Source organism: Clarias gariepinus, chromosome 16 (assembly GCF_024256425.1).
Source record: "Clarias gariepinus isolate MV-2021 ecotype Netherlands chromosome 16, CGAR_prim_01v2, whole genome shotgun sequence".
NCBI classification, from domain to species: Eukaryota; Metazoa; Chordata; class Actinopteri; order Siluriformes; family Clariidae; genus Clarias; species Clarias gariepinus.
This window is the reverse complement of record NC_071115.1, coordinates 19,596,563-19,624,214: the sequence shown is the minus strand read 5'-3', so window position 1 is coordinate 19,624,214 and position 27,652 is coordinate 19,596,563. Positions and strand designations below refer to the sequence as shown.

The 27,652-nt window shown below is 38.3% G+C and overlaps 1 protein-coding gene across 4 annotated transcripts in view; it reads right to left on the bottom strand.

The window, feature by feature from the left end:
• Positions 1–27,652, bottom strand: part of cep112 (centrosomal protein 112) — a 139,808-nt gene that overhangs the window by 51,243 nt on the left and 60,913 nt on the right. For all 4 annotated transcript variants that reach the window (XM_053514003.1, XM_053514005.1, XM_053514006.1 and 1 more), the window contains 4 exons: positions 16,981–17,116; positions 13,901–14,008; positions 11,374–11,556; positions 74–304 (listed from right to left, as the gene is read on the bottom strand). In XM_053514003.1, coding sequence (XP_053369978.1) covers positions 74–304; positions 11,374–11,556; positions 13,901–14,008; positions 16,981–17,116 — 658 coding nt within the window. The remainder of the gene's footprint in view (positions 1–73; positions 305–11,373; positions 11,557–13,900; positions 14,009–16,980; positions 17,117–27,652) is intronic.

Genomic DNA, 27,652 nt, shown 5'->3' with positions numbered 1-27,652 from the left:
AAAAAAATCTTAGTATGCATGACTTTTTTCAGGCAGTGTAGTTTTAGAACACATTGCTCAAAACTTCACCTACCTTCTCTAAAGCAAGTTCTCTCTCAGCAGTGTGGCTCCTCTCCAGATCCTGGCGGACACGCTCCATCTCGCTCCGGATACGGCCTAACGCCACCTCCTGTTCCTGGGCAGCGCGTTGGCGCTCCTCCTCACGCAGTAGGCCCAACTCAGACAGCTGCTGCTTCCTCTGAGCATGAGCCGCAAGCAGCTCCTCCCTCAGTGTGTGCACCTGGGACTCCAGTTCAGTAATGGTCTAGAAGCACACATGAAGTAATTACCTTATTAAATAACAATCAGCACCAAACAAAGAACAAAGGAAAAGAGAATGATTTGTAACATTTTATTGGTTTTATTGGGGTGCATCAGTGCACTGTCTTGAGTCGCCCAGGCACAGAAGACACACAGAGAGCAAGGAATGAAAAGTGCAAAACTGGTGGAGCACTTGTGCTTGGTCTAGGGAAGAAGAGGAAAACAGAAACCACCCCCTCTGATCTCACAGCCTCAAGGGTTCAACATCAAAAGCGGGCATTCCACAAAGGTCAGTGGTTTGATTTAATGAGTGAAATTAGAGCAAATCAAAGGTCAGTTACTCATAGTTGGGGGCGGGGGCGGGATGAGGCACTGCTGCCATTTCTCATTTCAGGAAGCTGAAAAAACAAAGAAGCTGACTGCTTTGCCACGTTTACAGCAATACTTAAAAAAATAAAGGGTGTAGATGACTAAAAAAGGAAGCACAGTGAGCAAAGGCATTAGTCTCCCATTAAAGAATAGAAACCCCTGTTTCCAAATCAACCAGTAGGCTTTGTATGATGGTCTAAGTCCATGGACTTGACCTTCCTTGTGCTGACAATTTTTGACAGTTCATAACACTTGCTAAAGCACAAACGTCTATTCTGAATAAATTGCCAATTTCAATGCTACATTCATTCTACAAAATGCAATAAGTGCACCCCATCTCAGGTTGTAATCTGTACGCTACTGGCAACACAAGGGTTTAGCAGCTCCTTGGCTTCACTCCACTTGCTTTTAGGCATCCTAGAGGGGAGGGTGGTTATCGCCCATTTAGAAAGTTTGTTTTAGTAACCTAATCAACATAAATTAGACCATATTGAATGCACATCCACCTCCTTTGATCTAAAGCTAGGACTGTAAGCAAACTGTTACTGATCAGGAGTTTAATCTACTGCGTAAAATACATGAGCCTCATCTAACTGGTAGAGGAGGAGGCGTCACAATTAATTATAATGTTAATCTAAGATCCAAACAGGATCTAAACACGATCCGAAAAAAAAGTAATTGGCATGTATCACTCTGGAAAAGGGTGCCGAGGCATTTCTATGGCTTTGGGACTCCAGGAAACCATGGTGAGAGTCATTAACCAAGTGGAGTAAACCTGGAACAGTGGTAAACCTTCTCGGCAGTGGCCGGCCTACTAAAATGACTCTACGTAAAGCTAGACGTAAACGCACAGCTTATTCAAGAGCTCATAAAAGAACCCAGAACAATATCCAAAGAACTGCAGACTTCATTTGCTTCCGTTAACTTCAGTGTTCAATAATTCAAGCATATAGAAAAAGAAAATGCCATCAATTAAGGAGATCAGCCACTGCCGACCAAAAAAACACAAAGGCTCATCACACATTTGCCAAAAAATATCTCGATTATCCCAAATATTCTGTGGACTGATCAGACAAAAGTTGACCTTTTTTAAAGGTGTCCATCCTGTTACATCTGCCAAAAACTAACACAGTGTTTTATAGAGAACATCATACCAACAGTTAAACATGGTGGTGGTAGTGTGAGAGTCCGGGGCTTTGCAGCTTCAGGACCTGGATCACTTGCCAATATTGATGAAACCATAAATTCCGTGCTCTAACAGAAAATCCTGAAAGAGAATGTCTGGCTATCAGTTCATAACCCCTAGCTCAAGTGCACTTAGCAGGACAATGATCCGAAACACACCAGAAAGTCCACCTCTGAATGGCCTAATTAAAGTGAGAACTTAATTCTGATTGAGATCCTTAAACAGGCGGTTCATGCTTGAAAACCCTCCAATGTGGATTAATTAAAACAATTCTGCATAAAAGAATGGGTCAAAATTCCCTCAAAGACATGTAAAAGACTCATCATCCGTTACCGCAAACACTTGATTGCAGTTGTTGCTGCTAAGGTTGGCACAACTAGTTATTAGGTTTAGGGGCAAACTTTTTCACATAGGCCAGGCAGATTTGGACAGGTTTTAAAATAAATAAAATATTTTGTAAAATGTGTTCTGTATTTACTTGGGTTATCTTTGTGTAATATTAAAATTCATTTAAGTGTGACAAATATGTCAAAACAAAAAACAGTAAGGGGGCGAATGCTATTTTACAGCACTGTATGTAGTCACAAAAAATAAGTATACCCAATTAATTCTGCTTATTATTATTAGTATTATTATTTATAAAAGCTGCCAGATCAATGCATCTCTAAGCCTATACAGAAGATAAATCTAATCCTACAGTATACTTTGACTTAACACTGTACTAGGACTGTAATGATAAACACACACACATCTAGAACCATCTAACAATTTCACACAACCTACAATTCCTTTTTTTTAATCTTTATTACCCATTATTTGTACAAGAAATCTTTTCTATCTTTGCCGCTACTTTAACAAGAAAACTGTTTTACTGTTTCTATTCTATCATCTCACAGACACGTTATTTGCACTACCTCAACTCATTACCACAGAGTATTGCATCATGTTATGATGTTGTTGTGTAGTCGCTCGTGTGCACATTTGCATGTGCACCTTGTGTTGTCTTTTGTATCAAGCTTAAAGGTTGTGTTAATTTGTTTTCTCTTAACTAGTCAGCTAATTAGGTGTCTTAGTTTTGGTTATTTATGTTGTTAATCTATGTTGTATGTATGTAGCACCTCAGTCCAAGAGGAACATTGTTTCATATCACTGTGTACTGAACTGTATATGGTTTAAATGACAGTAAAAGCCTACGTGACTTGATTTGTAAGCAATCTTAAATAGGAATAAGACCAGACATTAAATTTAAAGATTTCATAACTCATGATGTACATAACAATGTAACTTTATCAAATCAGCAATTAGAATGTTAATAAAATGTTTACTAGTATAAGATCATTTTCCCCATGGAAAGACTAAAATACTTTCCTTTTCAAAATTAACTTGTGTACCAAGTCCTGTCGCTAGACATTTTCCAAACAGATATTCCAAGGAATACTTGAACCTTTAAAAATACTCAGGCTTTCCCTTGGCACTGACTACAGTATGTATCAAAATTTTTAAACAGCAGTGATCAAAAAACTGATTGAAAGAAATAAAAACCACGAAAACGCTGTACAACTTTAGGCCGGTATGAAACTTCCTGTTCATCTCAAATGATCCTAGAAAAGGCTACAGCAAAGCAGTTATATTAATACCTTCTGTATATAGGAACAACATTTATAAAATCTATCATTCAGGATTTAGATCCCATTTATAGTACAGACAGGTTAAAGTGGTAAATTACCTACTAATGGCCTCTTATCAGGATTGTGTCTTTGTGCCATGTTGCTTAACTTTAGTTCCAATTTTGACACAATTGCTCATATTGTTTAACTTGAATATTTAGAGAATATTTAGGAGTTAAGAGAATAGGCCTCTCTTGACTCAAATCTTACTGGACTGCTCGTTATCAGTTTAAAAAGTGGTCCAAGATGAGACAGCTGCTGAATAAAAAAATTTTTTTAATCACGAGGATGGCCAGAAAGGAGAAGAACACAAGTGGAGAAAGTGTGCTGCTCTGGCCAATGTTCTACAGAGAAAATTGTTGTCACCTGTTGTCAGACCTAAACAATATTAATTTAATTCAATTTTATTTGTATAGCACTTTTAACAACTGTCATTGTCGCAAAGCAGCTTTACACAATTAAAAGGATAGGCAGGTGGTTTAAATGTCACAGCTGGCTCCAGAAGTTGGCATACCATGTTCTTGTGGACAAGGGCACATACCAAGACTGGAATGGAAGAACTTAAATGGCCTAAGATGAACCCTGACCTCAACCCATATAGGGCTGACTAGAACACATACTGTGAAATATGAATATTTTAGAAAATAAACTTTTTCAAAAGTAAAATTGAAAGAATAGAAATATATCATAGACATGTGTATAACCATGCATGTAAATGGACAGTCATGCTCAGAAATACTCAGGGTTGGCAGAGCCTGACTTGTCCAACATTTCTAGGCTTTTCAGTTGAACTACAGGTCCATTTTTACTACTTACACATGGTGTCACATTCTGACAGCTCCATGCCATGCCATGCCCTGGATGTACATTTTTAGGGCTGTCTAAGAAGTCAAGTTCAAGGCAAGTTTCAAGCTCGGAGTCCTATTAATTGCTTCAAACCAGGTGAACTGTCAGCTAACAAGAGTCCAGATAAGGCCATGATGCAGTAAACATGTTTGGGCCTTTCTAGTGGTGCCACGTAGTAGGAAGTACAGAATTAAAATCTAGAATGTCTTTGTATGCTGTGGTATGAAGATTTCCTTTTATAGGGACGTAAAAGCTCAAGCAAAAACCTGTTCCAATATGACAAAACCGCTGTGCACAAATCAAAGTACATAAGGACACGGTATGCCAAGGTTGGAATGAAAGAACACAAAAGACGAGCTCTGACCTCAACCCATATAGGGACTAGAAAACATACTGTGCACCAGTCCTCCTGCACAGTATAAGAGCCTGGACTCACTAATGCTGTTGTGGCCCAATGAGCTTAAATTCCCACAGCCATGCTCTAATCACCTGTCAAAAATCTTTTTATAGACCTTTTTGCCATATAGTGTAACAAGGAGCTTTTCAATCATTGCACGATAAAGTCTCAGTGAGTAAAAACACATAAATGCTCAGCACCATGCTAATTACACTTTTTATTATTTACCAGGTTTTAATCACAATAAAGAGAAGTTTAAATAATAAAAAAAATAAGTAGGTAAATTAATTGCATAGTGCACAATACACTACACAGCAACATTACCCGATAACAGAAATTCTACTCAACTTAGGACATCAAATCCATTCATGCACAGCTACCCTCTGGGTAAAAGAGACATTTAGATTCAAAATTAGTCTGAGCCACATTTACATATTTTCATTTATGAAATCTACTATCAGGTCCATGTGCTGCTCAGGAAAAAAAAAAACGTATTTCATGATTGCTAAGCCAGTCTGATGCAAGTGATGTGATGTCTGATCTGGGATTAAACCCTTTTCATCATCTGGGAAAGAGGGACTGTGTGTGCCAAGGACCCAGAACTCACTCAGGCTAAACACATACAAAGATCAAAACAAAGCAGACTTGGGAAAGTCATGGAAGACAGCGAGACAAGAAACCAGTAATATTTTCTGTTTTCCATAGCTGAAAATAGCCTGCAAAGAGACTGATTGCAAGCATGAATCTCAAAACTACAGTCTCTATTTCTTACACATGGAATAACATTGTCCAGGAATGAACATACGGTACTGTACAAAAGTCGTGAGCGACCCTTTATTTCTTTAATATTTTGTTACCAGGGAGCCAGACTTTCTAATATTTTATGGAATAGTCCTACAGGCTTCCTGAACTACTTTTTTGGTTCTTATTTCGGTAAGCTTTTGGATTTCTCTACCTGACCAATTTCAGAGGGATGGTTTTTATTTGTTAAGCCACTCTGTGACCTGTGAATCCATCAAGCATGAAAAACCCATCTAACTTAAGACATGAACCAGTAAGAAACAGGTGCAAATGATGACAGATGATCAGACCAGTGATTAGTGCTGGTGATGCTGAATGCTGAGTTACGGGAAGGACGAGAGGGGAAATGAGGCTGCTGTCAAGGTTGTTACATAAACAACCACATTTTAAATCGTATCTTTAGGCCCATTGCAGCCTGTCTAAGTAAAATATTATTTAGTCTATATCATGCAATTTAATTTAACATAAAGAAATACGGGATGACTCAAGAAGTTTTCAAGATGGTCATAATACAATATACAAATTCTGCATATTGTATCAGAGCAATTAGCAGTCGAGCTAACAAAACATTTGTTCATTAACCAAACTAAAGTTACACATGTGTAAGGTAATGCTTTCTACGCTATAATAATTATAGTCAACAGTGCAACAGTAATATTGATATAACAAGACATCTTGTGAGATCTTCCAGGGGCATAATCGTATTATTTATTTAAAAAATTTTTCTGAGTAAAAAGCCAGTTCTAGCAACAAAACCTATATTCCACCTGTAGTTTAGTCACAGGTGGTTATGGGGTTTGAACCTGGGATCTTCCGAACCGTAGTCCAATGCCTACAGTGGTATAGCTGGATATAGATTTAACTTCCTCATGTTCATCCATAATGTTATCCAAAAAAAAAAAAAAAAAAAAAAAAAAATATATATATATATATATATATATATATATATATATATATATATATAGTTGAATCCTACATAAGCAATAATTACAAAATTTATCAAGTCAATACTTTAATTAATAAGTCAGATCATGGCTTTAAAAGGTAATTCACATTTAATATTAGAAATCTAGTTCAAGTTCTAGTTATTGGCACCCCTGGTTAATATGTGTTCTTAGGCTTCTAATAAATAATTTTTTTTTTGCAGAAGCATAATCTCACAATGAAAAAAGAATCTAACCTTTACCCCAAGTGAATTTAAAATAATACATACTATAACTAAACAATAGTTTTTTAAAGAATCACTTGTTCCACAATTGACCCCTAAAAATTCAGGTAAAATAAATACAACTGAAGCATTTCTGTAATTTTTTTAAGTTGATCAGAGTATCTAGAAACTTTTAATTAATAATTCATGACTTCCTGTTTTCCTGTGGTATAAATATGACATGACATAGTTGCCTATTTATCTTACCCAGTCTTCAAAATGGGAAAGACAAAAAAACACTTCATTCAAGTAAGGCAGCTGTGTGTCGACCTTCGACCTAACCCCAACCCTAACCCTTTAAGTCAGGCAATGGCTACTAAAAAATAGCCACTCACCTAAACTTGCCCATACTGTATCTACAGTCAGAGAAATCATTAAGAATTTTAAAACAACTAGAACAGTGACAAACAAGGCTGGACGAGATCCCATGTTTTTTGTGCCACCACGCACAAGTGAGGAGGATGGTAAGAGAAGAAAAGGAGTGGCATCTTGGGGTCACAAAGTCTCCATAACAACCATCAGACGCTAATCTACATGCCAACAAACTGCTCAGGAGGCATGCCAGGAAAAACTTTTCTCAACTACAATCACAAAAATAAACATCTGGAGTTTGCTAAGTGGTACTGGGACTTCACCTGGGACCATGTATTGTGGTCAGATGAAACTAAGATAGAGCTTTTTTGCCATAAACACTCTAAGTTGGTCTGGCGAAAAACAAAAGATGAGTATGCAGAAAAGCACCCCATTGTGGAGTATGGTGAAGGATCTGTGATGCTGTGGTCCTGTTTCTCTTCCAAAGGCCGTGGAAACCTTGTTAGGGTGCATGGCATCATGGACTCTTTCAAATACCAGGACATTATAAATCAAAACCTAATGGCCTCACATGACTTTAGGTAAAAACATTTCTTAATGTGGGATTTTTTTTTCCACTGAATAACTGCACTTACAATTAAAGGTTTTTCTTTTTTTTGCTATATTCTCTATATTGTTTAATTTAAACAAATTTTCTCACAAGCACACATCTTAACTGGAGTGCAAATAATTGTGGAGGGTGCAGTAAATGATATTGCAAATGTAGCATCTTATAACTTTCTCCCAAGCTGTCTTTGAACGTGTTGCTTTTTCTTGTATGATGGATGAGACATGAACAGCATATTAATCCATGGATCTGGATATAAGCTATTCATCAAGCTTATGTTGAGCAAACCTGCTTAACAAATTTGTTTTTTTCCCCTGCTCATTAAAAACCTTGACTGATTTGCTCCATCACACTGGCTGTCATGTGCTTTGGCCTAATCTCTTACTTGGGAATGATGTTCTAGTAAATTTGTCAATGTCATTAATTTGCCAATCATTGCTGCAAGAAAATGATCCCCAGTGCAATATTTGGAGGATCAGATTCTTTCCCATGCTGTTTGAACTCTGTTATAAGAGCGAGAAAGAATTTCTCAAGAATGAAAAAGTGGGAAAATGAGACACTGGCCAAATAAAAGCAATAAAAATGAATCTGACTGAAACACAGGAAATATAGTAATGGAATGGACTGACTGAATAAAACATCTGTTGTCCGGTACATCCTGCCTAAATTAATGTATTTTTTCCAGTGAAGGTGTAGTTGTCTACTGTACATCAATGTTCTGGATTTCTACACAATTCTTAAAAAAATAAAAATAAAAATAAAAAAACTATAAGAACATACTTTAAAGTCACTTAATAAAACATTGATTCAAATATTTCCTCTTCATTAAATAATCATTATAAAGCACAGTTTTCTTATAACACTGTGCCATAAACAAACATGCACAGAAAACACTTTCAGTCTCTAGAGCCAGTTGTGTATTAGCACACAGTACTTGCTGCAGGCAACGCTATTTATTGGGAACTGTCCTGGATGGGCTGCCAACTGACTCTCGGCCTCGCCCCTTTCATCTTCAAAAAGACTGAGGAAACTAGGAGCCTGGAGGGTGCCAAAGCAGAAATTCCAGGTTGAGAGGAAACTGAATACTCCAGCTTCAGCCCAAGGACAAGGATATAAGCTCATTCCCTCAGCGATCTAAACAAAGACTGCAAACCAAGACATGGATCAATAAAACCTTCAGCACAGTATTAGCATGGCAGCATTTGTACTTTGGTTTGTTTTGACGGCTGTATATTGTTGTAGATTGTAAGTTTTCTTTTAAACCACTATGATTGTACAGTAAAAGCACTAAGATCTAGGCTAGATAACGGCGCTGGACGTTGGCAAATCCACTAAGAAACACAGAATCTTGAAAACAAATCTCTGCTCCTGAATAATTGAGTCTTCTGAATTTCCTTTTACATCCAAACTGTGCAGACCACATCAAGAGAGTAGCCTGACTGACTCATCTTCAGTGCATGTGAAGGATTTCTGCTCACTTTGTCAGCTTTCCAAATTTAAAAGATTCCAGGAACAAAGCTAAGTCTAGACTCGGTCGCTTTTCGGCAGCTGGAGAAAAAAAGGAGAATATTTTTTTAAATCGGTTATCGTTGTCGAGTCAATATTTTCAATGTAGCAGTCGATCATTTTTCATACTGAGATTCATAATATAATCAGCCAGACACCATGTCCTCCAATTTAACATCTCATCTCAATAAAGCAGGCAGCGGAAGGCTTTCGTCAGCATCATCTTCTCTCTTCTTTCCTGGATTCCATCTCTCAGTTGCTCTAAGAGAAAATATGCCTTCTTGAGAAAAGTAGTTACAAAGGCCATCTTATCTCAGTCAGACAGCTTTGAGGCAGCCAGTTTCCTGTCAGCAGGAGCTGAAAATCTTCATCTAGCAAGCTTGATGGACACCAGTTGAAATGCAACAGGACAGAAAAGTTTTCAAACTCACCAGCATCAGTTTCACATCAAATTTTGTTCTGCCAAAATAAATAAATAAAGATTCTTGCACTTAGATGGTCAGAAGATTAAAATTTCTGTGCATGGATTGGCCAGTTTGCCATTATCTAACAGACTGCAGAAAAAATTTGAAAAGACACTTTTATCAGAAAATGTTCATGTGTCAGTTTACAGAGGCTTGTCGATGCTGAGAGAGACTCACGCCATCAGGAGGATACTGAAACTGTGGCTTCTCAACACCCAGCTTGGGCTGTAGAGAACTGTAAAGGTGAAGGGGTGTTGATGTTTGCTGAATTTCTCACCAAAATAATATTATCGCATGGAGAGACATGCTCAGCCAAACCACGAAACCTACTCCCCACAGCTTCAACAAATTGCTCAGCTCTATCTGCAGGCTTAGAGCGATGGAGGATCTGAGCCTCCGAGAGATTCTCGCTGTAGCAGACAATTTCCTTCCCCTGGATTACATCCTGTGTGGCCTGTCCACACCACCACCACACTCAGCAATGACATGGCTGATAAGGTGCTCTGTATATGGCTTTAAGCTATGTTGAAACATCTAAAAAAAGATTTTTTTAAGGTTTTTTTTTTTTTTTCATGAAAACAAAAAAGCTACTGCATAAATGTTTGTTAGCTACAAAAAAGATTCTGCATGGACACAAGTGATGAAAGGGTGTTTTAAAAACATCGGTGCATTGACACAATTAAATGTGACAAAAAAGGTTCTTTTAACACTGCAGTCCAGAACAGACAATTATGATGACGCTTACTGCATAACAAAAAAAAAAACTGGTTAAACTTGGCTAAGTCTTTTGACTGAAATGGCACTGAAATGCGCGCTGTTTCAAACTAAAAGCGTTACCCAAGCTTTTCTCCTCCTCTCTGTTAAACTCCGCATAGAAGCCGCTCTGCTGGATGTCTCTCCTGTAAGGAGCTAAAAAACATGCTTTAGCTATGCTGACAATTTATATTTCATCTCATGGTTTGAAGAGTCCAATACATCCACAGCTGGGTGCTTGGTTCTCAAATGGTTTCCCACGGAGGCTCCACGCTAGCTAGGCTGGAGAGGAGACCAGGCTTTGGTGAAGTAACCATGGGAAACCTGCTAATAAACAAATCAGAGGATTCTAACAGCTTTTCCAAGACTGTAATCAATATATGCTAAATGTTTCTGGGAGATATAATCTCCCTCCTGTGAAAATGATGGCTACCTGCAGTGCAGCGCGAGAAACAGCGAATTCGCCCAGTCAGTGGACAGTGGATTGCGAAGCACTAATTCATGCCAAACCAGCTCAAATAGATGAAATATGTAAAGGTGGAAGGCAAAGGTAAAAAACAAAAGGCCTTAGCTATATTCCACAAAAAGATTTGCCCACTTTTCTAGCAACCTGTGGGTTTAGATCCTTTTAAAATGTGTCCTTTATTTCCCGCTCACAACAGTACATGCTGCGTAACACGTAGAATTTTTTCCCGCACAATTTCAATAGTTCTTGAAACAGTTTATGGCAATAAAGTTTTTGCAATGATGCTTTATTTTAAAATGTATTTTTAAAAATCTGCTTTAGACACTCAACTTTACTGTAATAAAAAAAAATGCATAAATGTTAAATGGATAAAGCGAATACTTAGCTAGCAAAGCAAAAAAAAAGCTAGCAAAACCAGGGGGAAATATGTTATGGTTAATAGCAAACCATATATGGAAAACATGGTGATAGGAAAATGAAAAGACCACATACCTGTCCATCCCGCTTTCTCCATTCTTGGGTCTGCGCTTGGTGCTGGGCCATGGCGGACCGCGCCTGCTTCTCCAGACTAGCAATCTCCCGCTGATGATCCTGGACCAGGCTGTCCTTCTCAGTATTGTGTTGCTGAAGTAGGTGTGTCCTCTCCTGCTCATGCTGCAGTTTCAGCTCCATAATCTGATTGGACAACAAGGAGTGAGACTTCATCAGCAGTACATCCCTGTCGTCATGACAACTTGCGCATCTCTTGGAAAGCGGGGTGGGGTGGGGTGAACAAATGGTATTAGCTTTGCTACGTAATGAACTGGAGACTATTTTTGCATCACTGTTACCTCATAGGTCGGCTATCTCGACACTTTTCTTTTGCTGCTGTTTATAAAGAGCCAAATTGTCTAAAAGAGTTTAAGAAGCCATATAAGTAGTGATGCAATCACTATGAGTCCTATGTAGCCAATGGCAGACATTGAAACAATCAGCTTAAGGGGTCTGATATATGCCTTGAGGAAAAAGGCAATAAGAGAATTTTATATTATTTTGTTAGCTAGCTAATTTGTATTCTTGCTGAATTCTACTATGTTCCTACTACAGTGTCCACTTACCCCTGTTGTCTGACAAAAGCTTTTGAAGTTTCACTGTGTCAAAAAGCAAATTAAAAAACTAAGCAAAAATTTAGCTCAGAAAAACTCACGGTGATAAAAAAGTGTCCAAATCTTCAAAGTGTAAGATTGCCAAAAGACACAAAAGTGACCAGCTGCATTATCTCGCTGTTTTCCACCTGCTGTGTGGTGAGTCACTGCTGGGTGCTGAGAAGCCGCCGATTTAGGTTCCCAGGCTCCCATCCTACTCCCCTCATCAATTGAGGGAGAGGGGGGTGGTAGCAGAGGGGGTATTGGGGCTGGACGATGACCTTGGCCGGTCCTGCCCTGTCTTACCCGCCGGCACGAGAAGAACCCAGTCCCCCCAGCTTTGATGATAATCCTCAGCACATTGTGCATCCTGGCACCCTACCTGGCCTGCTCACTAGCTGGAGACTGCGGTGCTGCTATTGAGAGCAGGTGATGAATGGGGCTGCCTCAAAGAGCCAGAGTTTCCCCCCAGCAAGACAGCAAGAAGGCCACAATGAAATTACTCAATGCAGCCCCATGGCATCAGCTTTACAATTCCAGCAACAGAAAAAAAATCGCTTTTGTCAGTTCCTGGATTATATTATTCTATGTTTAAAAGCAATGGATAAACACACACGCTTCACACTGACTTAGAAGCTTGGGCAAATGAATGGTGACATGCCAGAGGATGGAACACCAGGCCAGATTCTTCTTTTTTTCTTTCTTGGCAATAACACAGTACATAACATCTTATTTCATCATGAGTAAGGTATTGGATATAAGTAGCAAGTAGCTTGATCTTCTGTCGTGTACTTCGAAATTCAACAACAGTATCGATGAGTATAATCTGTGCAAAGAAACTTTCTTGCAACAATTTAAATGAAATCATTTTGACATGAAAATCTGTCATGAAGAATGATCACCAGAGGAAAAACAGAAAGCACACAACAAACATATATATAGATGGGTCGGGGAAAAATACAGACGCCTTATTGTAAACGTCACAGCAAGCAGTCCTTAGAGTGCCAAGTTCTTAAAGCGGCTGCACTGAATGGCTGTTGTCAGTGAGACAGACATGATTAGCACTGAGGTAATGCGGCAGCGGCCCAGCCGAAGAGACTCCCTGGGGAAGATCATGGACTGGGATAGGAGAAGAGTTTGGCTGCTCTCAGCAGGGGTTTGGCATGCAGAAGAAGGAAATTTGGGGCCATGGCAGCTATTCTGTTCTTTAAAATGCAGAAATGAGTGTGAGAGAGAAGATGTTTCCCTGCTTGTGTGCTAATGAGCCTTTCAGATTAAGTATATGTGTGCTCCATGGCTTAAGATCTAAAAAGTAAATATCTAACGATAGGATTAGGTAGTGAGAGCTATGACAGAATGGAAACTATGTTTCATCCTCTCGCTGTGACGTAGCAGCAGGGTGGAGGGTCATGATGGAATGACACTTTTATACATTTGCTCTCCTTTAAAGTCTCACTGAAGCATGCCACATGGAAGTTTGGGAATTACCTTTGGTACTGACATGAAATGACTCAAGCTGACCTTAAGGCTCATAAAAGCACAACCAAATTTTTCAGCTTCTTCCTCCTATCACTTAGGGTAAAAAGGATGAACTGAACATTTTAAGGGATGACTTTTAAACTTACAGTATACTGTAATGCATCTTTAGAGAATTTCTTTCTCATTATTGAGGCAGAGATTATTGATTTCTCATTATTATCCTGTTTTTTGGATATTAATAGATTATATTTAAGTAAAGAAAACCATATTATTGGCTTCTATTAAAGGACAACACACTGCTGCTTCTTAAATTAAATTAAGACACTGTAAATACACTCTTTACTTTTTTTCTGAATCTACGGTGGAAACTGGAGGTGAAGAAAATTACAGAAACTTCCTTTTTGTCCAATACTAACCTGTTGCTCATATTTCTGTTGGAGTTCCTCTAGTTGGTGGCCAAACTCCTTTGTTTGCTTTTCTCTCAGAGACTTAGAACGAGACAGATCAGCTTCTACTTTTTCCATCTAAAGCCCAGAAATAACATCCGAAAAAGTTAGACATCGCAATATTGGTCCAGCATAATAGTGTTTAATATTTAAATGACATCAAGTTGCTTGACTGCAACACACATGATTCCATATCTGTATAGAATGAATGCTAAATTTTGCTGATGGTCACAGTTTAGTGACCTTGCCTCATTACACTGAGGCAGTGAAAAGCATGTCTACAGCAGGTCAAAGACAATCCAAAACTCAAAAATTTTCAAAGACGTTGGCTTCAAAATCCCTCAAAACTTGAGGAAAAAAAAGAACCTGAAACCTGTAAATCTAGTCAGCTCTGTTTAAAAGCATCTATTTTGCACTCTGGGTTTAGACCTTCACAATATAGTCATAAAATCCAAAGTCAAAATTTGATCTGAGTTAATAATTTATGTTTTGCACATGTCTTATAGATGTCTTAAGATGATTTATGGCAATTTTGAAAGCAGAGTTGGATGTACACTACACATAGTCTCATGATTAACTTTGAGACATCCAAGTAGCGACGTTTCCGACTTTATGGTTGCTGTTTAATTGACTAGATATTTGGCATTGCACACAACACATGCAAGACAGATGCTTTATACTAAGAGCCTGATTGTTATGAAACACAATGTGTTTACAATTTTTCAGCACAACATCATAGTCTCAAACCTCGGAAAACAAATTTAGAGCTTATATATATATCAAACCTTCATGTTACGAAATTTATAGTTTTGTAACGTGAAGATTTGATATATAAAACAGCTTGTTGTGACAGTTAAAGGAGCCCAAATCACTATCTCACTAGGGACAAAGGACGTCTCATCAGGGCCCTGCTCTCTGTCACAACATCTGGGAGAAGGATGTGAGCAATGGCAACTGGGTGACGGGGCCTGCAGACTATCCTGACCTAATTAAATGCTCGATCAAACACTTGCGTGCACCAGCAGCTTCAATAAAGTTAACTTGTCATAAAGCACATTCACTACTAATGTCATAAAGCACGTTCCCTACTAATATGCAATCTTTTACAAGTTTTAAACTCACTAAATTTAAATGTATGTTTTTATGCTATTGTATAATTATACTTTATAGAAAAACTAAATAGCTATTGTACTAGTAAGCTACTACCTCTAGATTGTTAGGTACAGTATAATGTAGAGTCATAGTGACTGCATTTAGTTACTTTCGGTTTTAAACTTATTAGATATTACGGTAAATTATAAAATCACAGTATAAATATGATGTGAATACATTGTCAAAATATTATTATACGTGTCATTAAAAAATAATATGCTCAGTCTATGAATAGATGAATTATGTTTATTAAAAAAAAGAAACAAAACCTAGATAAAGCACCTCTAGTTAAGAACTAGTGAAAACCCACACGTAAATCTTTTGTCCTTTTATATAAATTTTATATAAGTTCAATAACACACAGTAAAGTTCCCTCTGAAAGTATTGGAACAGTAAGGGCAATTATTTTGCTTTGGGATATAAAATCCAAACATGTATATGAGGCAACTTTTATTTTCTTATATTTCCATATAGATCTGTTAAACAAATTAGAACATAGCACCCATCTATTTCTAAGGTGATCAAAAATATTAGAGAAATGTAGAGAAACAGCTGTGCCCTGTTAGATTGTACTATGAAGAGTTCCTTTGTTGATCCAAGAGTGCTGTCTCTTAGAGAAGAGTTAGTTATTCGAAAGCTGACAAAATAGCATTGGTCATCGCTGAAAAACTATTTAGAATGAAAGAAACCACTGGTGAATTGAAAGAGAGATATTGGTTTAGAAAAGTTGCAACCAGTTGCAGCAGTTGACAATAAAAAAAACATTGTAAAAGCTGTTAAGAAAATCCCAAAAATAACAGTTAGTATAAAAATGGAAAATCATTTGCAAACAAATACAAAGATGAGCCATAAAAAATCTGGAACCAAGACTTTTGGCAAAGTTTCTTTCAGTGAAATGAACATTGAACTCTTCATGGTACAAAAAAATACAAGTTCATCAGTCAAGCACGGCGGAAGTAGTATCCTGGGTTGGGCTTGCATGGGTGATTCTGGAAAGTTCTCACTAATCTTTTCTGATGATGTTCTCATGGTTCTAGCAGCAGAATGAATTCAGCATTTTTTCCCAGAAAAAAAACACAACTGAAAGAAACTGAAATCCAGGAAAGGCATCACAAAAGACTAATGCATCCTTTTGGCTAATGTTGGCTAATGAGTTTTATCCGATATCACCCAAAAGGATGTTGGATAAAAAAAGAACCCAAAGTGGATTTTTTACTTAGTGAGTTTTATTTACGTGCTAATTTATTGGTGGTCCAAAACCATTTGCTCAATCTTCTTTAGTGTCTGACCATAATGAAGTTTGATATACGTGAGTTGTCATACTGCATGACATTTGACCTTTACATATTATTACTATTAAAACTTAGAGAAGGTCATATACACTGTAGTTCCAAAACAAAACTGCTTCTCCAAACAAGTTTTCATTAAAAACTAAAGCTTGATCAAACTGGAAAAACTTTCAAAGAAAAAAAAATGGAAGAAACTTAAAGGAGCTGGTTGAGAAGATGCCAAAAGTGTGTAATGCTTAATCAAGTATTCTGTTATGAATCTGAAAAAAATATATATATATTTATTTACGAAATCTCTTGGTCACATGGTCAAGTGTTTCATAAAAGTAAAACAGAAGTAGTATTCAAAATTTTATTTCTAGTATTTGGGGACTTAATTATGATCTCACAATTGCAAGTAAGCAGGAATTCACATGGCTCATTTCTGAATAGTTAGTGAAAAGCAAGTGGAATAGATAACAGATCTTCCTGTATATTAGTTATTAATTATTAATAATATGTTTTATATATTTTAAGCAGAACTTAATCACATTTAAACTATATAGGCATGCTTAAGAACAGTATACAACATAGCGTTAATGATGAAGCACTATTAAAGTGCGAGCTCACCTGCTGCTTCATGTCAGCGTAGGCTTTTTCAGAGCTGAGCTCCACCTGTTTCTTAAAGTTCTCCAAAGCGCTCTCTGCCTGCTGGGCCTGCTGTCTCTGGGACTCTCTTAGGTGGCTTATTTGATCCTCTTTCTCCCTAGAAAGAGTGCATACACAGACACAAACTTTAGAATGTAGCAGGGCTTTTAGACAAATGAATCACAGAAACTTCTTTCTAACGAGACTGCTCTGACACGCTTATAGACACAAAAACATACTTAATAAATATATAAAAGTAAGCCACAATCTATTATAGTACTAAACACACACATCATACAAATGGTCCTAAAAAATACTTCCTGTCAAAAAAAATAATAAAAACTGCGGCAGATGTAAACACACAAGTGATCCCAATATGTTATCCCCCATTTTCCCTTCACGCCAAAAGAAAAATCTGAAAAAACGGGAGCGTGCCAAGTACTTCTGCCAAAATGTATTCAGGCCATACATTTTGGGGGGGAAAAAAGACACACTAAAAGAAGTGAGTACACAGATGCACTGTGTATTGCCTACTTTTCATCACCTGATAGGTGCTGCTTTACATCAAGAACTGAGAACTTCAATGATCATAGAGGCACTTGGAACCCGCAGAAGCGGCTGAACAAAACAGTTTCTCCACCGCATCCTGACAATAATGCCGAGAGACAGCGGGCAAAAAAGAGCTGTCAGAGTCAAGACAATGCTTAGCCCGAGATGAGACTGACAGCTACAAAGCGCCTGTCAAGCCCTTCTCAGAGAGAGTGTTTGTACTGTGCATCGCATTAGTATTTGCCCCCTTGAACTTTTCTGCATTTTGTTGCATTATGAATTGAAATGGATTTAATTAGGATTACTCTGTACATCATGAATTTTCATAATACATCCCATAATATTGACGTGACTCATTGTTGCTTTTCTGACTAATGCCCTTCTTACTAAGTCACTGGCTTTTGGCCTCCTCTCACAACCTGTGCCATATTCTATCATTTGTAACCAGTGGATTTAACAGAGTGAGACAGGATGTTGCAAGTTTGAGATATTTATCATTACCCTGATTGATTACTTTTCAGAAATGTGTCCCAGACTCATCTTGTTAGCTCCTTGGCCTTCATAATGATGTCAGTTTGGCATGTTCAGTAACAGCATCCCTGGGGTCTCCCACAAAACAGGTGTATTTATATAGAGATAACACACAGCACTCTAAACTCCATTCATATAATTGTGATTTTAAGAGTGAAACAAATTTAGGTGTTTTACAGCAACATTACGCAACTTGTGCAGTCAAAATCCTAACCTTTCTGTAAATAATTATGCAAAGTATCTGCATGCCCAGGTCAATATTATGATCTGTTTATATTTGTCATATACAGTAAAAATCCTTTTCAAGTTCGAGGGGCTGAATACTAATGCAGTACCACAGCAAAGGCTCCTCTCTCGCCCTTTTTTTTAGCAAGTAAGCGTAATTACAGAGGTAATTACTTTTAACTGACAGGAAGATTTACTGAAGTCTGTGAGAACAAACATACATGAATCACAGTAACCGCCACATCCTGTAGAATAAATAACAATAATGCTGAGGCACAATATATTACGACATGTAATAGTATCCAAACTGGTTTATTTGACATTACTGTGGAATGAGTTACAAAAAAAAATGTTGTTTTTTTTTGCTTTTGTGTTCTTAAAGAAAAAGACACTGTACATGAAGAGGTTCAAAGCACATTTAATATAGTTCTCATTCCACAGTAACAATTCATAAAAAGCTTGTGGTTGCATAGTCAGTCAAAACTGCTCCAACAACCAATTCGGGATACAAAACCCTTTAAAAAGTACAAAAAAGAAGCTCCCACAGAAGATTTTTCCAAAGTAAAGAAGGAAACAAGTGTTTCACATCAAGCACTGTCGAGCTAAATGACAAACAACCACCGACTGCATGTCTAATGTGGGAGCTGTCCTGTTTTAGTAACTATTTTTTTTTTATTATTATTATTACTCATACCCATAACGCCAGACATAATAATAACAGGAAACAATGTCAACAAAGAGAGAGAAAATGCACACCAAAGCTGCCTTCTTCTTTTCCCCCAGTGTAATTTTGGTCCCTCTCATGTTTGACATCAAACGGTCCAGAAATGGTCTTTTTCCCCCTGCAATGTTGTGTATTCGGAAAGTCTGTAATTATTAATCTGCCTTGCAACAGGAATACCTACAGGGCAGACACAGACACAAAAGGACCTTCTCTGGATCTCTGATGTGGAGCAGCCAGCTTTGGCGGAACAGAGATTGAAGTGAACCAAAGATGGGGAGAAAAAAAGGACACAGCCACAAAAATAGGTCCCTGAGACTTTCAGAGTGAGGACAGGGGAGGTGGCTGACTGAGAGGGAAAAATACGGAGACAGATGCAGCTTTGGACTTACTATATTCATTCTCATTCTCAAATACAAGGTCTAAATCGACACATGTTAACCCAAATTACAGACTATAATCAGACTAACGTTGTACTTATAACATAATTCTAAATTATAATCCATAGTATGTAACAAACTTTCTGTTGTCTCTTGATCATAAATACATCCCAAAGATACTTTTTGCCGTTACCACTTGCACTGTGTGTTTTTTTTTTTCTTCAGTATGCAATGTGAAATGAGGAGCAGACAGTCCGTCACCATTCATCACCATGAGAGAGCGAGATGAGAGGGCAGACCAAGGGACGGTGGTGAACGAATAAAGAAACAGAGGGCGGGAAAGGGGAATGCCAGCTCGGCCTCTGCTCTTGGATGGGGTTTTTTTGGTCGGAGAAGTGGCAGGAGAGGAGGCCCAAATTAAAGATGTGCCGTTGGACCAGAGGAAATCCTTCTCATCCCGTGCTCTTAAAAGGCTTCTCATAGAGGAGCGGTGGAGGGCGGAGGAGTGAGAAGGGAAGGACTTAAGGCAAGGGTGACAGAGCTTCCGTCCAGCCACAGGCCAGACAGGAGGGTCTGTTTTCCAGCCATCTGAAACCACAAGACGCCTCCCATGTGGAGAACAGAGCACAACTGAAGAGGAAACTCATCTCCTGCTGCGGGAGAAAATGACTAGAGAGGCTTTGAAAACACAGCAGTGGCTCTCGGCCTCCCATTCATTTTCATAGATTTGGCTTTCAATTTCCAACATAGACAGGGTCACTTGCACTCGTGGCGGAAGTGTGTGTGTGGGGGGTATGGATGGGTTATGTGTGTGGCAAGCATAGTAAAGCCCGGTGGCCTTGTCAACCCACACAGTTGTCTTGAAATGCATGACAACGCAGCACACTGATATTAATTATTTCCATGTAAATGACAAATAAACAAATGTTAGGAAATATGAAAAAAATAATTATGTAACTAATCATACACAAGTATATCATACAATCCCAAAAATACAATCCACAGCTGTTAGATAAAGGTGTTCAAGTAGTGCTCAATACTATGTTATGTGAACAGTAATTGTGACAGCATTTTGAGAGTTTTTCTCATCTCCCATTGATTCTAAAAGTATTCTGAAATAGCAGTTTAGACACTTGCAAAACATGCAAGCTGTATGCATGTGTTTAAAAAGTCCTTGGTGTATTCACGCATGTGTTTTTTTTTTTTTTTTATTCTGATCCTGCAGTATCACCATTCTACACATTTTGGTATTTTCCTTAGCCCCATTTTACTGTACCTGATGCAAGTCAGCCAATTAATAAGCTAGGTTCAGGGTGTCATGATGGAGTAGCAAATAGTGTTGCCACCTCGCATCTTCAGTGTTCCCAGTTGGATCCTGGGGGTAAGCTGTTGTCTGTACATTTCAGGGCTTTCTTTAGCATTCTTTGCAATTTTGTCCCGCCTCCCAGAAACATGCCATTAGATAGCTTGGCTATTATAAACTCCCCCTAGGCATAAATATTTGTGCATGGTGCACTAGGATGGACTTGCATCTCAACCAGTGTCTATTTACTACCACACAGTGCTCCAAGAATAGGTTCCAAATCTACCCTGACCAAGATATAATGATTATTTGAGATTAATTAATTAGGCTGTACTAAAATAACAGTGTGATTGAGAAAGAAGTTGGCTGTATTTGTGGATTATTCTGTAAGGAGAAAAAAGATAGAGAAAGATGTGACATGCTTGATTTTCTCACAAACTCGCTCATGGTGTTGCTTTCACATCTGTGAGCACAAAAGCATTAGTGCCCTTATTAGAATTCTTAAAGGTCAAACACATCCATCGTGATCAAGGGCAGGACACATGGTTGTTAGGACTTGGGGCATAAACATGTCAATCAATGAATATCTCACAAGTCATTGTTATTAGAATAGTCAAAATAAATATGAATGCTCTTTCAAAGCACATGTGCTCGGGTTAATCGACAACATAAAAGTCAGTACACCTACAAACATATGGCCATATGCATCCCATGTGCATTCCTCCTCTCCACCATTCCAAAGCCTGAGACCAGGCATGTTATGAATTTTGTTTGACTGGAATGCTAACGAATCAGTCCCAGATCAAAGACCCCAAAAAAGAGGCAGCTCGTGAAACAAGATGAGAAAATGAAAAGCTGAAATATTCAGCGTCCCAAAAAGGGCTGCATTTTCTTCTTCATTTACCATTACCCTTTCCATCTCTCCCCAGAAAGTGAGTAACAAGTGCAGCTAAAGCAGCCATCAAGCACTTACGTAGGATCCTTGACTGACAAATATGCATAAATTCAAAAACAACACCGGCTGCAATTGAGAAGAACTTACCACACCACACCGGTTAAATATTCTGTCCGAGTTTCGACAGAGAGTCAAGATAAAAAAAAGACTGAGAGAGAGAGTGAGAGAGAGAAAGAGTAATGAAACTAAATATGGTAAATAGAAGCTGTCTGTGATGATCACAAGGCTGTTTGTTGAAGATTTAATGCAGTGAGATCTTCAAGACAAAATCAGGCCAATGTGGAAGAAAAGACTATCTAGTGTGTCGTTAGCAGCTGATGCACAATTTTGCCAGTAATACCGCAGTGTGAATAGAGAGAGACCAAATCTCTTTGCTGCAGCACTGGAGTACATGAGCGAAGGGATTAGCCTTCTGCTTAATATAATGCAACTATTTTTTTTCCATTTTTGTCCATGCTATTTAAAATGTTTGTTTGGAAATTTAAAAAATTAAAATAAAAGAAGAAATATGACTCCCCAAAAGTCATATGGTGTGAATTATAAGTATTCATTATAAATTCATTATGGCTACTAAGGACAAAAAAATGAAGTCAAATCAAGAGTCAGTGTTAATATGACATTGGTTCCCATCAGAGTAAGAACAGATGATTTAACTGTTGTCTTTCTGCTGACTGGGATATGATTCATGCCACTAAGCTCTTCCGTCAGTATGTTTGGTTTGTTGGTGGATGTTAAAGAAAGTTTTTTGTAGATAAAAAAAACACACTCTCTTTTCTTTATAGGTTACATTAATTCAGGTTAGAACAACATAGTCAGGTTGGTAAAACATGATAAAGGGGCATGAAAGAAAATGTGAATCAATTTGCTTATAAGGTGCTCTTTAGAGGACACATACTGTAGCATGAACAAGCTGTCTGCTTTTTTAATGATATGCAGCAGGTCATGTCTCTCCTCTCTTTCCTGGCAGAAGATAAATTCTATGCCTTCTCTGTTGAACCTTTAGCACACTTTGGTTTCATTAGGCATTTGTGAAGCTAGCATGGAACATCAGGCTTGTATTAGCCACTCATGAACACAGGCCGTAATTCATAAACAACCCAAACCCAGAGTGAAGTAGACGTTTTTCAACCAAAGGGAAAATAGAAGAGTAAAGGGAAGAGTACATTAACAATGTGACATTTTGCCAACAGTCATGTTATACAAGAAGGAACAGCATTTCTAATGCTTAGTTTTATACTCATGATAGACCCTGTGGCATCTATGACTGATAAGATGCAAAGGAATATGTATATAATATACAAAAAAATAAAAAGTAATAGATCATAGGACATTTCTTCTAGCTACTACCCTTGAGAAGGTGAGACATAAAAACAGAAATAAATTAACATTCTATTTACCCCTTTTTGGATATACAATGATCAGCCATACAATACACAAAGGTTTTGGGTTTTTCTTGTGCACTGGGACAGCTCTGGGCCCTTAAGCGTTTCTCCACGAGGCCTCCCGATGTGTGCTGCAGTGTCTCGAACCAGGACATAAGCAGTGGATCCTTTGGGTGCTGTGGGTTGTGGGATGGGGCTCTGTGAGTTAGACTTGTTTGTCAAGAGTGTCCCATAGGTGCTTGGTCAGCAGATTGAGATCTGGGGAATTTAGAAAGGAATCAGAATGGCGGCCTTGGCCTCTTTGCCTTTTGGGGCCCTTTGAGCGGTGCACTGGGTGTTCTGGTGCCTTTGTATGATACCAGCATTACCTTTTCTTGGAATCAGAAGCTTAGGCTTTGGTCCCTGCAGGCATGGCTAAGCTATGGGTGTTCATGAATCTGTCACCAGTTTGCTGTCATAATAGTACAGTATAGCTGATCAGTGCATCAGCTCAGAGACCCACAATTGACTAGTGTCAGTGTGATTGACAGGTAAGCAAGTATGCCATCTGATCTGACCACAACCTATGCTACAGTGAACAGGTTCACTGTCCATATAAGACTCTCTTTGTTGAACAAATCGGACATAAGAACAAGTCCGACTTACAGTACGAATGTGCTCCTGGAACGAAACCTTGTCGTCAGGTGGATTTGTTCTTGTACGCTTTTGACACGATTATACAATATAAAGCATACCAATCCACTTGCCTAAATCTGTCCCCTTTTTAACAATGCCACCATGTGGCCAAAAACCATAACTGTGTCCTAATGAAATGTTGTCGTTGCACCTTTAAATCGCGAGGGGATTGCCATTTTGTCTCAAAGCAAATTTCTCCAAAGGAAGGAATGGAAACTCTGATGATTCATTCCACAACCCAAAAATATTTATAGAAAAATGATTAATAGAAATTGTAAAGATAAAATAAAAAAAAATTAACCTGCACTTTACGTTTTTTAAAAGGATTAGGCCGTGTTAGAAAGGGATGACAGATGAGGAGGGGAGGGGGGGTGGTCATTGTGTAGGACATCTTTTACACATACACACATAAATATTGACTGAACTTAGAGTAAAACTTAAGAGTAAAGTTTTAAGAATAAGCAAACTAAATTACTTACAAATCCAAGGTTTTACTGGTATTTGAAATACAACAGTGTTGTCTCTGCGCCTTTAAATCAAAAGGGGGAATCTCGGGCGCTATTCCGTCAGCTGTTTTGAACTGTTTTTTTTAAGGATTTTCCTTAATTAAGATTATTTACCCTCAGGACAGCTTTACATGACAGCCATTTTCTATTACTGTGCTTCTAGACTGACTCATTGAAACCTGTGAGGATGACTCACTTCTCCCGCAAACATTTTATACTTTTAGTTACACACTAAAAATATTGTATATAATTGTAAATATTGGTATCTGGTGCACTGCAGTGTCTTTTTTTTTTGTACAATTTACATAAAGTATTTCCATGATTTGTTCGCATCTACGAATCATCGTAGAACCATGGTCCATTCGTATTTGCAGAAATTCGTCCAATGTTGGTAAGTCGGGGATGGCCTATTGTCAGCTTTTAGAGGGTGTCCTCTCTCCATGTACCCAGCCAGACCTACATGTCCCACAATCATTTTAGTTAGAACATTATAGTGGAACCTTGGATTACGAGTAACGCGGTTTATAAGTGTTCCGCAAGACAAGCAGAGATTTTTTATAAATTATGACTTGAAAAACGAGTATTGTCTTGGTTTACGAGCAACAAGTATCATGTATCACGCACAAGCTTCTTGTTTTGATGCCGAGTGTCACATGATGCACAACTGAGCCAATGGTTTTTCTCTCTCTTGCACTGCGGAATTGTAGGTAATCGTCTCTTACTGGTATAATCAACATCCGTGCACGCATGTACTGTTTACTACAACACTGTGACCACATGTGTGTGTGAAACAAATTATTACTTTGTGTTTGTACAGTGCGCATGTGCGCGTGTATAAATGAAAATCAAGTCGCATTAGAGGGTAAAGATCCATTTTTTCTCTCCCTTTCTGTATCAGCCTGTCGTTTTTCGTTTAACCTTTGAGAAGAATCGCGACAGAGCAGTTTCTGTGTAAGGCAGAGAGTATGTGTGTGCGTGTAATTTGACACCGAGCTCCTTCACTCACAGCAACACACTCACCCCCTTCTCCTCTTGGCTTACAGCGCCAGACACACACACACTCTGCCTTACACAGAAACTCTGCTCTGTCGCGATTCTTTTCAAAGGTAATGTCCCAGTTCATTTGTTGTTGTTTTTTTTTTAACTTTACAGCAGGAATTCTGTTAGTATGCGCTCACGCGTGTCTGACTAGCGCTCCATTAATGTGTGTGTGTTAACGGGGAGACTGTTTTATCAAAAAAAATTTGCATATTAACGGAATCACTGCTGTAAAATATATATATTTTTTGAATTAACCGGAACATTACCTTTGAAAAGAATCGCGCCAGAGCAGAGTTTCTGTGTAACGCTGAGTCTGTGTGGGTGTGTGTAATGTGCGAACACTTGTGTAATGTGGGAAACACTTATCTGTCGGGATTTATTTTTACTTTTTTAAAGGTAAAGTGCAGGTTAATTTGTTTTATTTTTACTTTATATTTTGTATTAAATATTTTTATGTATTTATTTACTCGGCCTGTAGAATGAATAATTTGTTAGTTTTCATTATGTTTTATGGGAAAATTTAATTTGGTTCATGGGTGTTTTGTAATACGAGCCTGCTTCTGGAACGAATTATGCTCGTAATCCCAGGTCCCGCCGTAGGTCTTTGCTGAGGAATGTGCACAGAGATAAGCTTATTGGTTTTCAATCTCTGACCATCACCCTTCATCAAAAAACTACAGTGGGCAAAAATAAAAATAATATTAATAATAATATTAATAATAATAAACCTTTGTACTTCTACTGCAAAGCTAGACATACGGACAGATGGATTGCCTGGAAAGATGGGGCCTCAGATCCAGGCTGGAGTCTGCTTTTCATAGCAGCGCCGCAAATAAAGATGAGCGGACACCTCAACCTGGTTGTGTATTTCAACAGAAAGAAAGTAGCTGATAAAAAATTTAACTCAAGCAAAAAGTGAACCTAAACATGTTCAATGAAAGGTATTACTTTCCCCCTTAATTGTTCTGGTCATTAAAGAGACTGTACAACACTGGCTAGGCCTTACCCAGGAAATGAAAGACTGGTTTGGTTTAAAAAATAAAAAAAACAAACAAGGAAAAAACAAGGGAGAAACAGGACCAGTCCCCCAGAGCAATTCAGCAGAACTGGAGTGATTAGGCTGTTTGATGCTGGCCTCTGAATTCCCAGAGATTGCGACTTCCTGCCCTTGCCCTACCCCCATAACCAGGGCCATAAGCCCACAAACTGAGCAAATTTCACATCTGCAGTGAAAACACTGCGACCAAGCATGTTATCCTGATGCACTTTGAGGTTTACGCCAGCATCTGTTGCCAGATCAGGGCTCCTCTTGCCCTTTACCTGTGCTAAAGATCAATTTAAACAAGCACAGATTCAAAGTCTTCTAAGTCATTTTACAACTCTTTGAAAAGTGATGAAAGCAAAGCAGAAGCGCAAAACGTGCCTCAATCTATAAGAATTATGGTGAAGTGGCTTTGAGTAGCCTGGGTCCCATCGGGTGAATAGGGCATTGAACATAAAGATCTGAGATGGTTTCACTTAAAGACAGAGGTTCTGATGAGATGGAAAGCAGAGAGGGTCTCATAACTGCAACCACATACATTTTTACGTAAAGGGAGGTTCGAAAAAATTTTTAGTTAATGCTCATTCAGTCTGTGTTTTTAATAAGAATAGCGTGTGCAGCTAGCTATAACTTTAGCATTCACAGCCAGTCGTCACTTTGCACACAGCATGTGAGACAGTATGCTCATTCCCTCTGATGATCAGAGACGCATGAGGATGAAAGATTGAAACTTTGTTTTTATATTCAAGCTTTGTACTTCAGCATAGTGTTGCTATGGTAACACAAGTAAAATCGACACACTAAACCATTTGCATGGGAAGAGAGGACTATTACAGGAATTTCCTTTTCTTTATTTAGGTGTGTAAACCTAAAATAAACAGTGCACAACTTTGCATGATGTTCCTTAAAAAACAATAAAAATATATATTCTAATACTTGTGAAAAACAAGCTAAGTCTATTTAGCTACACTACACACTAATATTTTTACCTACTGTACATACAGATTCCCAAACAAACACAACTGCACTTCTGAAAAAACATACTAACAACAAAATCGTGGATACACCTGGACTTGCAAAGTGCACCTGAACACACACGTGCCATCATGAGAGACATTCTGTGACGGTGGAAAACAGAGGGCACTCTGTGTGGTTCACTTCATTTTGATTTCTCTGTTCGTCCTCATATCTCCGCTACCAGGCGATGTACATTTAATGAATCTGTTTCATTTGTGCTTTGAAGTGCTGGACAGACTTTAAACCCGGTTAAAGGCAGGTAGTGAAACAGGGAACCCTGCCACTCGTTCGTCTGATGATGGCTTAGTTAGCGCCACACAAAGCAGG